This window comes from Nannobrachium achirus (genome assembly GCF_963921795.1).
Source record: "Nannobrachium achirus genome assembly, chromosome: 24".
NCBI classification, from domain to species: Eukaryota; Metazoa; Chordata; class Actinopteri; order Myctophiformes; family Myctophidae; genus Nannobrachium; species Nannobrachium achirus.
Window position 1 is genome coordinate 4,294,429 of NC_137831.1, and position 15,564 is coordinate 4,309,992.

General features: G+C 44.1%; 1 protein-coding gene across 1 annotated transcript in view; it reads right to left on the minus strand.

Moving 5' to 3' along the window:
* Positions 1-15,564, minus strand: part of LOC308309385 (double-stranded RNA-specific editase 1-like) — a gene marked incomplete at both ends in the record, with an annotated part of 58,127 nt that overhangs the window by 17,233 nt on the left and 25,330 nt on the right. The window contains one exon of the mRNA XM_080754933.1: positions 1,752-2,785. Within this exon, the coding sequence (XP_080611059.1) occupies positions 1,752-2,785 (1,034 nt within the window). The remainder of the gene's footprint in view (positions 1-1,751; positions 2,786-15,564) is intronic.

Genomic DNA, 15,564 nt, shown 5'->3' on the forward strand with positions numbered 1-15,564 from the left:
AACACCATAGTCTTGCATGTTTATCCCATTGATTAAGTCTCTTTGTATTTGATACTATGGCTCTGCACCATTTTCCAAAGTTTACTTTGGTTTTTTTGATTTTCATGAAAGCCATTTGATTCCCTTGAGATAATATTGATTCATGAGTAAAAGTCAAACGCCCTTGACTTATTTGGCCAACATTGACATGAATTATTCAGGTTTTGTAACGTTTATAAAGGCTCAGTGACTTTGGGAAATGGTTGAACCTACAGTATGTTCCCTCAAACAACCCAGGCCGCTAACCCATCCGTGGAAATCATCCGCGTCATTTAACCGTATTTCTTTTTAAACACGACAATGCAATGTGAGACTGGGAGTAACACAGTCTTGTATATCTGCTATTCAAAAATAACAGATATACAAGCTCATATTGTGTCACTTGAAGCTGCGCTTTTTTATACTCAAATCGTGTAATCAAATATTTGCTTCTGGCGGCGTCTGGAACAAAATGTTTTGAGATGGGGGGTCTGCAGCCAAATACGTATAATTGTGGGTGTCCTTGATATGAAAAGTTTGAGAACCACTGATATAGAAAGACACATGTAAGGGATAATGAATGGCTCCGCGGTGAATGACGATATATAACAGACGGATGGCCTGATAACTGGATGTTATTTATCGTCATTCAACAAGGAGCCATTCATTATCTCGCTTATTACCCGGCTACTAAATAAAATTAATAATTTGACTCAAAACTAAAAACAAAACAAAGTATTTCCTTGTTTACAGACGGCTGGAAGTGTCCCCCCAGCACGACACGGTCGCCTTGGAAAACAAGGAAGTGCTGATTAGATAGAATCCATTTCCTGATACTACGTCGTCTATTCCTCGCTTAAAATATTTTTAAAAACATTCTTGAGAGCAATGTTTAGTTCTAAATGTGGCTGTGTGGTTGTTTACATGGATGACATGTTGGATACGGCACAAGATTCACGCAGTGCAGCTTGACTGCAGCAGGTGTTCTGAGTCTTGATTAGGCAGCGGTCTGTTATAGAGCGGAGCGGTCTGTTATCGGGGAATATCAGACCTCTGATTTCAGCTATTGACCAATCAGAATCAAGCATTCAAACAAGCCGGGTAATAAAAATATATATTCTTCACCAGAAAACTAGTTTAGATTTGATTTAGAAGCCATTTGTATCGGCCTCAGGTCTTTAACATTGGGCAGACCCCATGTGGAGAAGACATTAGTGAGTCGTAGTCAATGGACTAAACGGTAGCACTTTACAATAATGACCTGTTATAAATAATTTATAAACGTTTATAAGCAGTTTGTAGATGAGTAATAAACATGAACAAACTGTTTATTGACATTTGTAAATGTTTGCCTAAACATTTATAACTGTTAAACATCATTTACATGTTATTAGTAAGGTATCAGTAAGTAGTAAACTAATCATGAATAAACCATTTATATACATTCGTAAATGTTTTTAAATCATTTATAACCAATGCTAAAAATCACATCTAATGTGTAGGGATTCATTTAAAAATGTCTGTTAAGGTGACCTCCATGTTTGTTCATGTTTAATATACGCTTTGTAGATGTTATCAAGAGCCCTAATCAATAAACAGTTTGTTCATGTTTATTACTCATCTACAAACTGCTTATAAATGTTTATAAATGATTTATAACGGGTCATTATTGTAAAGTTTTACCGACTAAACATGCCAGGCCCAGGTGTGTTCTCCTTCCTCGACATGCGTACCTGTGGCAGGTGCAGCTGCAGTCCCTCGCTGGGCCTGGGCTGATTGGACGGCGCCTGGTCCAGCTGCAGGTTGAAGAGGGCGGAGAGGGCGGCCTGGGCGGCGCGCGCCTTGGCCAGCTTCTTGTTGCGCCCGGAGCCCTGGAAGCCCCGCGCGTCCACCGTCACCGACATGACGAAGCTCTTGGCGTGGCTCTCGCCGCTCTCCGACACAAACTCGTACTTGAGGCCCGGCCGCAGCTCGTTGAGGATCATGACGGGGTTCTTGCTGCTGCCGGCGGCGTGGCAGGAGGCGAGGAGGGGCGAGGGGGCATGCGGGGCCTGGGGGATGCAGCCGGGCACGGGCGAGGCCAGCAGCGGGCACTGCGTCCCCAGCGGGCCGAAGGAGCCGCCGACGCCTCCGTTGGACGGCAGGTAAAACGGGTCGTCCGCCGCGGCGGCGGCGTTGCCTGAGGCGGCGGAGGCCCGCTCGAAGCCGTTGAAGAGCGCGAAGTCCTCTGCGAAGTCGGCCTGGTCGGAGGTGAAGTCGTCGTGCACGGACAGCGTGCGGCCCATGGCGATGTGCGCCTCGGAGGCGTTGGGGAACTGGACGAAGGAGCGCAGCGCCTTCTCGGCCGCGCTCAGCTTGGCCTTCTTCTTGGTGGGGCCGGAGCCCTGGAACGTCTGGCCGTTCACCTCCACCGCCATGACGAAGACGGGCGCGTGCACGGGCCCCGTCTGGGACAGCATCCTGTAGGGCAGGCCCGGCTTGATCTCGTTGAGCTGCATGAGGGCGTTCTTGGGCAGGACCGGGCCGGGCGCTTTCTTGCGCTTCTTGGGCTTGTAGGCGTGGCCGTTGTTGCCCTCCTCGAGGGGCCGCTTCCTTCCCCCGCCGGCCCCGTTGGGGCGCTGCCCGGCCCCGGGCCCCGCCGCCGCCCCCTTGGGGCGCTGCCCGGCCCCGTTCCCCGCTACCACGCCCCGCTTGGAGAGCAGGTTGTCCACGTTGCGGTTCTCCTTGACGTCGGTGCTGCAGGAACCTGTGGTGAAGCCCAGAAAGAGTAGATTATATTAATGACGTCCACGCAGGACAAGACCTTGTAAATGTTTCAACATTTAAGATGTTCCTTCATCTGCCTTTGTAACAGAGCTACAGAGATTTGTGTTTCTTCCGTCGTCACTTCATTGTTTTCCCATGTTCAATCCATCTCCATACAGTATCATTGTTTCTCACTAATCAAAATAAAAAAATATTTTTTATCATTGATTTTTTTTTACATATTTTAACATATTTTTGTATTTCAGCATGCAACAGCTGGTCATAATATGCTTTGTAGCGTGATATTGCATCATCTGATGCTTTGTAGCATGCTGAAATACTAAAATATCTAAAAACACAGATTGAACACAAAAGGATTGTGATGATCGTGAACTGGGCATTTAAGTCTTAGTTTGTGGATAATTTGTAACAGTGAAATTCAAATATAAGATTGATGAGGTTATAATTCATGGTTGGCAGAGTAAAAATTATACATAAAAAAGCAACAACTGAGTTGTACTTTGCAATAGGGCTTAGCAGTGGCATTTATAAAAAAAATACATTAAAAAAGGTTTATGGTTAAAATGTTAAATCTCTACATTCCGATAGATAATCATTTGACCACAGTTTCAGATTCTGTCCGGAAGCAACTCTTGACATCCATAATCTAGCCTAGTGGTTCTCAACCTTTTCAGGCCGTGACCCCCAAAATAATCATATTTTAACTGGGGACCCCCCACCCTGACGAGCACTAAGATAACACAGTTCTATTGTGAAAATATCAGATCTACATTGCGAGGTGTTGTGAGCATGTAGATATGATATTTTCACAATTTAATCTTGACAATCTGGCCAATGTTCAATTTGTAATTTTAGAGGTATTAAAAGTCCTTAAATTGTCACTTTAGAAATGTGAAGATACCCTCTATCTATACACTTAAACCTTAAGTTGGTTTGTTTACTGTTGAGTGAGAAAACAAAGTTTCACATTAAGCTGATCATCTGGGGACCTCCCCAAAATAATTTGGGGATCCCCCTGGGGGTGCCGACCCACAGGTTGAGAACCACTGATCTAGCCAACACTTAACATCCATAATCTAGCCATGTGTTGACACATTCAACAACGCCACAACTGTCACTATATTGTGATGCATGCAGGCATGCTGTCATGGAACCAATCCATGCACAATAGGCTCTGAGCTCGCTGTCACAGCACAGAATGCAGAGTAAATAAAGCAGCAAGCGAGAGGGGATGAGGACAAACTCCAGGAAAATAAATAAAAAAACATAAACACAATAGCATTTAAAGCCCAGAGCAACAAGCGGAGCGATTCCAGGTCTTTGGGGGAAGGTGGGGACAGAGGAGAAGAGCTTCAATAGCAGCGCATCACGCTGTTCCAGGCTTCACTTCCAGGGCTACAGCTCAGCTCAGCCCCTAAACCTTTATAACCGTTTTTACCCATTTAGGCTTAGAATCATCGATCTATTGAAAAATAGCAGATATACAAGCTCATATCGGTGCCGCGTTATGAGCTTGTCTGCTATTTTTTAAAACATCTTGAAAACATTTAGCAATTCTTTTTAGAGTTAAGAGTTAGGTTGTTTTTTTTGGGGGGAAAAACCTGTTTCCATGACTGCGGCGATCAAACGTTTTCATGTGAAGGACCCCGAAAATGATATGTATTTCGCCAAAATATTGTATCAGGGACCCCCCAGAAGCAAATATTTGAGTTACAAATGTTCCCTTTAAAAATATATATATACTGTATATTCAAAGATTTGAACAAATCTTCCAGATTTTTCAAAAATAACAGATCTGCAAGTGTCGCACTCTGAGCTTGTATATCTGCTATTTTTCAATAGTTAAAGCATTCAATAATTCTAGGCCTATAAATGGGTTAAGAGGGGCTGTGGCACCAATCAAACGCTTTCAAAGAGCACGTGAACGTACAAGGCTGAGGCTGGCACTTCTAAAATGTTACCTGCATGCCCACCTTGCCCGGCCGGCTCTAATCCCATCGGTCCCTTGCCAGCGCAAATATTTGTTTTGTGCCGCGCAGCGCGAGCGGGAATGAAAGCCCTTGGACGACCTTGGCTCATAGCGCCACCATGGCCCATCATGCATACCAGGGACGTGCTGGGCCCCTGATTCAGCCCAGGAAAAAGAGTTGGAGAGGCCCTCATTGTGCACTATGGAGAGAGATCTCTCTCTATAGCGCTGCTGCTGCTACTCAAAGATTTGCCATTTCAGATCATGACAAGTGACAAGCCAGTGGGCCAATTACATGAGTTGTATTTCGTTGTCGGGTGGAAACCTTGTATGTCCAAAACCGTTTGTTTTGTATTTATCATTTTAAAAAAATGATCACACAACGCCTCGCACCGCGAGGCGTTGTGTGCCTGTAGATCTGCTGTATTCACTACTTTTGTGCGACGGCCTTGTATGATGAAGCAGGGCTTTGCTTTGAGAAAAAATGAACAAAATGGAAACGAAGTCCGACATTTTATTTTTTTTCCCCTAATGGCCGGCCTGGACCGAGCCGGCCGTTCGGGAGTTGTCCCACTTTTCCCAATGGCCAGCACGTCCCTGCTCGCTACAGTACAGCGACCCTCCCCCCCCCCTCTCCCCCCTAATCCACACTCTCTCTCTCCCCGCCGGGTTCTCTTCAGCTTTACGCGGGGACCAGGGGAACGAGGCTTACTGGTGTCCAAACACTAATCAGCCAGTGTGTACACAAACAGGATCTGTCCGTACACTACAGCGCCGTGGCGGAGAAAGCAGGCAGCGGGCCAAGAGAAAAAAGCTGCTACGACGAGTCAAATTTGCTATCACGGTTCAGCGTCTTTGAGCACAAAAGACAGACGGCCCACTTTGGGCTTGAAAATGGGTTGCCCTCTCAGCCTGATAGCGGTTTCTTTCCGGATCTTTCCCCCCGCCAGCCAAATAGACGGCTTATCTAAGCTCAGCTGCAATTTCTTCCAAATGAAACAGAAACGATCTGGCCTTTTTTTTTCTTTTTTCTGAGCAGAGCGGCAGACCGCTGGCCTCAGGGGCGTCAATTGGGTATGGCAGGGGCATGCTTGTATTCTCCCAATCTTGACAAGATGGTATATTCCCAGGTTCCGTAGGTCAGCAGCACAGGTGCAATGCATTATTGTTAATTGTGGCACGTTTACTAAACTGTTCCAGGCTGCCATATGCAGCCCAAGAAACCGTAGAAACAGGGGTAAAAATAACATGTAAATAAATGTATCATGCCTTCGCGCACGTGCAAGACACCATTCATGTTGCCATACCTTAGCTTTTTCTGAACTGACGCCACTGGCTGGCCTATGGATGACGTGAGACCGAAGTAAAGCCGTTTGTCGCTTGCTAACTTCACAAAGGATCTTCTGTGTGTGTGTTATTCACGACCTTTCCTTAAAGACCCTCGCGTGGGCTTATACGCCTGGCTGATACGCGGATGCGCATCGTGGCGCACGCGCACCGAAAAGAGACGATCTATGAGCCAGCGACGTGCCACGCTGTGAGGCACGGCCAGTTTGTAGCTCGGCGATGTTCAGTGCGGGACACGGACTGGGCGTTGTGAGCAAACTACATATAAATCTAGGGGGCTTACGGTGGTTTGAGACCTGAATGGAGGGGCTCTCTGCTGCTATAGGTGTCACCTGGGGCGTCACAAGGTGGGGGGGGGGGGGGGGGGGGGTGGGGAGAGTGGGACTGAGTTACTAGGGCCCAAGATGGAGGGGCCTTAATTATGTTATACTTTAACTATTGAAAAATAGCAGATATACAAGCTCACAGCGCGGCACCGAGTGCCGCGCTGCGAGCTTGTAGATCTGCTGTTTTTGAAAAGTCGTGAAAATGTGTGCAAATCTTTGAATATAGGCCTACCGTATGTATTTTTGAAGCGAACATTTGTAACTCAAGTTTTGCTTCTGGGGCGATTTTGAGATGGGAAGCTTAGAAGACTTTCTCTCTCTTGGGGAGAAGAAGGTGGCGTGTTTTTGGCTTGAAATAATATTTTTTTGGATTTTAAATATTAGGTGCCGCGCTGTGAGCTTGTATATCTGCTATTTTTCAATAGTTAAAGCACAAAATAATGCATTCCCAGTCTAGATGGGTTAAACCCCCTCCTCCCCCCTATGAAGAACATTCATGGGGGGGCCCGCAGTGAATCCTCGTACCCGGGGCCCAGGATTTGGTGTGACACCCCTGGGTGTCACTCAGCAGGGGGTTTTAGGAGAGAGCAGGAGGGGTCAAGCTGACACTCAACCAATCAGACTGGACTGAAATGACCTGGCAGATGCACCAACGCCCCGGGGATTAACCTGTGATCATGTGATCATGTGATCATGTGATCATGTGATCATGTGTCTACAGAGCATCGCAGCGGAAGTGGATTCCTGGGGTCACTTAATATTCCCCATTCATTTTCGCCATAGACTTTTACAAATATATTTATAACAATTATGTTAAGCCTCGAACCAAGCCATCCAGGATGGAGGTGAATCATGATCATATAACCTTTGATCCTATGTGAAAACATATTTTAAAGGAGCTATAGTCAACTTTTTCTTGAAAAACGGATGCTAAAATAAAATAATGTTTCGAAAATATTTTATAAAAAAATAAGGAGGAAGAGGAGGGGGGGGGGGGGGGTGAAGTGAGTTGGGTGCCGTGCGTTTCCAAGGACAATCTAAATCCCAGGATGACCAATAAGATGAGAGGCAGGGGGAGATTTAGGTGCCCTCCACACTACAGGCGGTTGCCGTCGGGGCTGCCGCTAGGATCAGCGGTGGCCGCTCCGCGGTGAGACACAAACACACTCGCTCAGTGAGTAAACGCCGCGCGGTATTTCACAAAGATGAACACAATCCATCTCTCACCGCCCCGCGTACGCATGCACAAAACGAGCACGCTCGCGGTGGATTTCACGGGACCGCGCCCGCTCGCCTCGCCGCCCCAAAACTTTGTTGCGTGGCCGAAAAAGCCGCCCGCCTCTCATTGAAAATTAATTGCTAGGAGGCGGTGACCGCGCCTTGTGTGGAGGAGAAAAATGCATGTTTGTGCAGCAGCTTTGCATACATGTCTATTAGCGAGACAGCACTTCCCGGTCATGTGATCCTGCGGTGCATTTTGGGAAATGGAGTTGTTTTCGTCACCACGGTAGTACAGTACAGGTGCTACAGTACAGTATAGTTTACTGTATGACGTGTCGAACGCGTCGATGGGCACACGTAGACATCAAAGAGATTGACACGTTGACACCTCCTGGGCATCCGATGAGTTAAAGGTGTAGGTCGTTTAGCACAGGGGTTCTCAAAGTGGGGTCTGGGGACCACCAGGGGTCCTTGAAGGCGGTTCCAGGGGGTCCCCATGAAGCCAAATGATTGATATCTACAGTAGGAACCAAAATGGACCCTAACAGGTCTGTATCTCAGTGCTCCCTGCACGTAAAGGTCATGTAAAGGTCAAGGGTCAACTTACCCATGCTGCCCTCTCCATCTCCCAGCAGCCTCTGTTGGCCTCGGTGTGAGCGCATGCTGGCTCGCCCTGTGGGACGCGCACACACGCACGTGCACGCACGCACGCACACACACACACACCCACACACACACACACACACACACACACACACACACACACACACACACACACACACACACACACAGAGAGAGAGAGCTTTCCGTCAGAAATGCCTTGAGCCTTCATTCATGTCAGCACAGCCTCCTGTTTCATTGAAACGGTGACAGTTAGTCGTGAAAACTCTGTGAATATTTTGACCCGATTCTATTTCTAAATCCTTCTAAGGTTGTTGAAAAACGCATGTTTTTTTATGTCAGTGGTGCTCAAACTTGTTAATGTCAAGGACCCCTAGATTTTTTTGTTTTAATTTGCAGCGGACCCCCATCTCGAAATATTTTGTATCAGGGACCTCCCAGAAGCAAATATTTTAGTTACAAATGTTTGCTTTAAAAATATATATATTCAATGTTTTGAAAAGAAATCTCGGTGCCGCGCTGTGAGCTTGTAAATCTGCTATTTTAGAGTACATCTTCGAGGGCTGACAGAACACCTGAAGCCGTCCTTCTCACACAGACCGACGCGCTTCTCTCTCAGCGGCGATAAGACGCGCCGAGCCGTCGTTATATTCCTCGCGGGCTAATCAGCAACCTGACACTCCACATGTCATCCTCGGACATAAATAAATACTGTCCGTTCAGGGATGGTGGAAATTGCCCAGTGATAATTATCACTAGGGGTGTAACGATACATTTTAATAGCGATTCGATACATATCACGATACATGGTTTACGATACGATACATGGACGATATTGGTTCATTCATGGCGATATGATTCGATTCAATGATTTAAAATCGATATAGTAACTATTTAGCAAAGAATTTTAATCTATGTGAAAGGTGTGGATGTGCAGGTTTTTAAGGGAAGCATGTATTATTATGGATATAAATGAGTAAACAGTGATTATCTGCCAAATACATGCCCAGCGAACAATTCATAATAGGCCCCATATGGGCCACATGTAGGCTAAATGGGTCTCAACTGGGCAATGGGCTGGGACTGGGCATTATGCCGGTTTCCATGTAGGTGCTATGTGGGCTAAGTGGGCATGGGCTTGAGCTGGGCAATTTCTACAGGCCCCATGTTGATTTTATGTGGGCAAAGTGGGCATGGGCTTGAGCTGGGCATTTTCCATGGGTCTCATGTTGATTATATGTGGGCGAAGTGGGCATGGGTTAGAACTGGGCAACCATGCCTGGGTCCCATACGGTTTAAAAAGGGGCGATATGGGCATGGGTTGGAACTGGGCACCTATGGCTGGGCCCCAAATGTGTTATAAATGGGCTAAGTGGGGATGGGCTACAACTGGGCACATATGTATGGGTCCCGTATGGATTGTGTGAGGGCCATGTGGGCATGGGTTAGAACTGGGCAAATATGTCTGGGCTCAGTGTGGGCTAAGTGGGCATGGGTTAGAACTGGGCACATATGTCTGGGTCCCGTATACATTCTGTAAGGGCCATGTGGGCATGGGTTAGAACTGGGCAAATATGTCTGGGCTCAATGTAGGCTAAGTGGGCATGGGTTAGAACTGGGCACATATGTCTGGGTCCCGTATGGTTTCTGTAAGGGCCATGTGGGCATGGGTTAGAACTGGGCACATATGTCTGGGCTCAGTATGGGCTAAGTGGGCATGGGTTAGAACTGGGCACATATGACTGGGTCCCGTATGGATTCTGTAAGGGTCATGTGACCACTTCTGACCCATGCCCGTTTAACCCATACACCAGGGCTATTCAATTAAATTGTCCAGGGGGCCACATTGTCGGGACCCCCAGGGCTGGGGGCCAGACTGTGTGCGACGCTCGCACAAAATGTGTGCAGTTTTTGTTGTGTTTTTCTTTATTTGGGCCTATTCCTCTTTGAGAATGAGTGAGCCAGGTTGAGGGCGTCTCAGAATCCCATTATTCCCACAATTAATACAATATGTACTTTTTTCTTTTTTATTCAGACACTTAGTGTTCTATGCCTTTCATTATTTTCAAGGGAAAAATATTTGCTTATATCTTCTTCCATCCATTATTATACTTGTGACCCATTTTAAGTGGGTCAGATATAAGGCAAAAAAGCACCCTAAGTTTTAGTCTCACATACATGCATATTTCCCCCCTGTTGATGCAATTTAAGATTGACATTTAATCTTTTTAACGGATACAAGAAGAGTTCCTAACAGCCATCATGGAGTATTTTGGGACGTGCACACTCATGGAAACGTTTTAAAATGAGTGGAGACTTCGTGAGGTAGCCTACAACAGTACAACTACAAGTTCACAACACAGCACAGCTGTTTCTCTCTCTCGCTACTACATCACTCCGGTCTCCCTCCCTCTCTTCACTCTTTCTCTGCATCTGCAACAAAGACGTCGCATGCACACATTAATCATTTCGCTCCTTTATTAATCCGATGGTGTCGCGCGCCAAATATAGCCAATCTACCAGCTCAAATATGTTGTGATAGGGGTGTGTATGTGGACCAGCGGGGACGGCACGTTATGCGATTCCCCCACGCTGGACTGGAATGAGTCGTGGGGATTTCGTCATCTTTACAAAACCGAAAATTGTTGTCCAACATTTTCTCTCCCCCGCCGTCGTTATTTTGCGGCACCAATAACTTTCTCTCCCGGCCGTCCCGTCTCCACTCGCAATCTCGCATATCCTCCTTTCACGCACAGCACAACACACTCAGACAGACTGGGGGGGCTTAGCAATGATTGCATTGAGGGGCGGGGTTTTCTGCATTAGCCTGCTTGCACTGGTAGAAGTACACGCAGGCACGCACACACTCACACAGCGCTACTGAAGTTTTATGCGTGAAGCCTTTTCTTTATTTATTTTTCTTGGGAGTGGGCCGCGGGCCTGTCGGACTTGATGGGCCGCTAATTGAATAGCCCTGCCATACACAATCTATATGGGACCCAGACATAAGTGACCACTTCTAACCCATGCCCGTTTAACCCATACATAATCTATTATGGGACCCAGACATATGTGACCACTTCTGACCCATACCCGTTTAACCCATACACAATCCATATGTGACCAACACATAAGTGACTACTTCTAACCCATGCCCAATTTCCTCATTTGGGACACATACGGGACCCAGACATGGGTGCCCAGAATCCCATATTTTCACTTATGGAAAGTAGCGGTGTAGCTTATGTAAATTGTCCAAAATTGATGTCCACATGTGCGTATCGACGTGTTGACTGAAATATAAAATAATTGGAATGTTTTATGAAATTGTCTTTGAAATAATCTTAAAAATGTATCTAGAAGTTGATGTAAGTTGTGTACACTAATCAAACACCAGATTTTTTATCAGTACAACATCCTGTATCCAATAACATGCTTTTCGTCACTGTTTTGTCACCCACCAACTTTATATCCACTTGGTTAGGATACAAATGTTCACTATAATCGTGATATTGATGACTAATTAGTAGGGATGGTCCGATCAGGTTTTTTGGAACCGATCACCGAGCACCGATCACAAAAGTTTGATCACCCGATACCGATCAATCACAGATCCGATCAAGTTATTATTTATATATTATTTATATTTTCTAAATGTTAATGTTTTAACTTTAATTAGTTAATTCACTCATGAATTCATTTATATATTTGCCTTATAGTTATTTACCAGCATTACTATGTATTTATTATCATAGCAGTAACTAATTATTCCTTCAGCACAGTGTTGTTTTTGGCGGGCATTTTAGATTTAGTCTTAGTCTTTTTGACGAAATGCTTCTTAGTTTTAGTCAGATTTTAGTCATTTATATCCCTGATAGTTTTAGTCTAGTTTTAGTCGACGAGAACTCAAAAGGTTTTAGTCCAGTTTTAGTCGATAGTTTTAGTCAAAAAGAAAAATGTGTCTTTAAGGCGGCTGAATGATTTTGAGAAAATATCTAATTGCAATTTTTATTTACGGTATACATTTTATATAGTAGGGTAAGTGGTTTTTGGTTAAAACAAAACATTATAGGTTAAAAAGGTTATATTATTTTCTTATAATAAATGATTTGAACCAACGAAAATCACTTACACCAAGCTGAATATATATTGTGTAATAATACATTTAAAAAGCATTGGAGTATTACTACTAACTAGGCAAATTGGCAATCATGCAATGGTTCAGTTTAGTTATATTTCCAAAATGTAATATTTATAGGAATATAAAACATTATATTCAGAAAAAATCTCAGTAATGCTGTTGTCTGTTGCCTCTCATTATTGTCAAGGAAAGATGTACCTTATTTCGCTGCCTTGCTTTCATTACGCTCAAGGCAAAAATAATTACCGTATGACATGTTTTACACTGTGAAGTAACTAGGCCTAGTAGGCTACTTAAAGGGATATTCCACTTTCAAAAACACTTTTTGTCATTGTATGGTCTAATCAGGCTTGTATGAACACCCTGAACAGTTTTTAATTTTCTTCATTCAGTATTTAGATATTTGATGTAAAGGTTACCAGGCCCAACACGCCCATGCCTCTCCCCACACACACTCATTGTAACTTCAAACTCCATTTTAACCATGATAGATTCATTAAAAATACCCATTATTTTTTCTGGTGACTCATAATACCCTCCTAGTATGTGAGCAGGCCGTGTTTTTTCCATAACGTTTTTCATGTATTTTTTATATATTTTTATTGTATTTAATTTTTTCTATTTTCACAAAGAATTATTAAAAATACATGAAAAACGTTATGGAAAAAACACAGCCTGCTCACGTATTAGGAGGGTAGTTTGAGTCACCAGAAAAAATAATGGGTATTTTTAATGAATCTATCATGGTTAAAATGGAGTTTGAAGTTACAATGAGTGTGTGTGGGGAGAGGCCCCACACACACTTTTACATCAAATATCTAAATACTGAATGAAGAAAACTAAAAACTGTTCAGGGTGTTCATACAAGCCTGATTAGACCATACAATGACAAAAGGTTTTTTGAAAGTGTAATATCCCTTTATGTACTGTACTGTGCATGATCTTCTAGATCTCCTATGCTCAAACATTTTGTATTTTTATTTTTGATACTTTATACATTTCGATGCCAGGACGTTTGTGCTTTTACTTGAGTACATTTTGAATAATGGACTTACTTAACTTGTAAGGGATTGCAGCATTGATACTTTTACTCGAGTATAAAATGCGAGTAGGCCTACTTTTTTCACCACATGGTTTCACCGCAAAAGAAAACATTACTTTCACTTTCACTTTCAACGTTACGGCCAGTGGCAAGCTTGCATAAGGATTGGAACGTAACGATTACAATAACATCACTGCAGCGCGTGCAGCCACATGGAGTACTTTGGAACGGGAATAAGAACTTTTATCACACTGCTTCTCAAAGCAAAGGAATATAAAGGAATATGATTTGTTAAAAGGACAGCTTACCATAACTGGAATAGGAGCGTTCCACAGTAAGTAAGCCTGCATTATTTTCGTGGATTATTTGTAAACGTTTCTTCTTTTCCAAAAAACGAACATATATTGACATCTTTCCTCAATCAGATGATTAGCTTTTATTTCCCAATACCCAGCAGACAACAACAAATAACACGTGTATTCTCATGCCGACATTCCAGCCTGTTGCTACATCCAAGAACGTTCCCCTATATGATTGGCCACTACTCTTACAATATTTTGCAGCTTTTCATTCATTTTAAACGTCGTTATCGTCTCGTCAACAAAAACAACACTGCTAGTTCAGCACTGTGGAAATCCATACCGCAAAATGGCCTCAAGTGGGCATACTGAACGGCTGGTTGATCGGATGCACCGATCGGATCGGATCGGTGAATTTACCTTTTGATCTAAACCACCGATTATCACCGATCACGCTTTGATCGGCCCGATCCGATCCATTGCCGATTGATCGGTAACATCTCTACTAATTAGAATCCAAATTTTGAACATGTTGTAAAGCTCCTGGATATGCACACCAAGTATGTCTTTGGTGTACTTCTCAGACATCAATACACAAAGTCCTTCACTTTAGCTATGTCCATCAGAAGGTGCATACAGAGGATACCACTCTAACAATATAATGGAGGTGGCCCATGTAAAGCACATGTAAGACCCACACAGGGACGACCAGGGCTAACTGTGCCCACTTTGTCCATACACGATCCAATTGCCACCCAGACATAAGTGACCACTTCTGACCCATGCCCGTTTAACCCATACACAATCTATATGGGACCCAGACATAAGTAACCACTTCTAACCCATGCCCGTTTAACCCATACACAATCTAGATGGGACCCAGACATAAGTTACCACTTCTGACCCATGCCCGTTTAACCCATACACAATCTATATGGGAACCAGTCATAGGTGACCCATTCTAACCCATGCCAGTTTAACCCATACACAATCCATATGGGACTCAGACATGGTTGCCTAGAATTCCGTATTTTCACTTATGGAAGTGGCGGTGTAGTAGCGGTGTTGCTTGTAAAGGTTTCACATCGCGTTTCGCCATTCATACACACTGCCATTCCTACACACCCCCATTCCGAAACGTCGGCACTTAAACCTAACCCTAAACCTAAACTTAACCCTAAACCTAACCCTTACCCTAACCCTTAACCTAACCCCTAAACCTAACCCTAACCTAACCCCTAACCCTAAACCTAACCCCTAAACCTAACCCTATTGGGAAGCACCACCATTCCGATCTGGAAGTGAATGATAGGAATGGCGGTGTGTATGAATGGCACTATGTTACCCTTGTAAATTACTAGGAGGAGGCGCGCCTCCTTCTAGTAATCTGAAGTGGGAAATGTGTCCTAACCTCTTCTAGGCTCGAACAGAGTAAATAGAACGACCCACCCTGTGCAAACCCCAGTGTCATAAGACCTTTATTATCCATCTGTTTTTGATTGATTGATTGAAGGCTTTATTAGAAGTTTGCATAGGAAAATGTACAGATTCATGACGGTACAGTTCACTGGTACAAGGTCTACTAAAAGGAGATCCATGAAAAGACTAAGCTTATTTCAACAGGAAACCATTTAAGTATCTCATATAACATTGAATGACAGACAAATAGAACACAGTACTATGCAGTAGATATGAAAAGAAAAAGAGAAAACAGTAGGTCTATACAATCAGTAAGTACAGTATATACAATATATACAAGGAAGGGGCAGGTAACAGTAAGTCTAAACAATCAGTATGTACAGTATATACAAGGA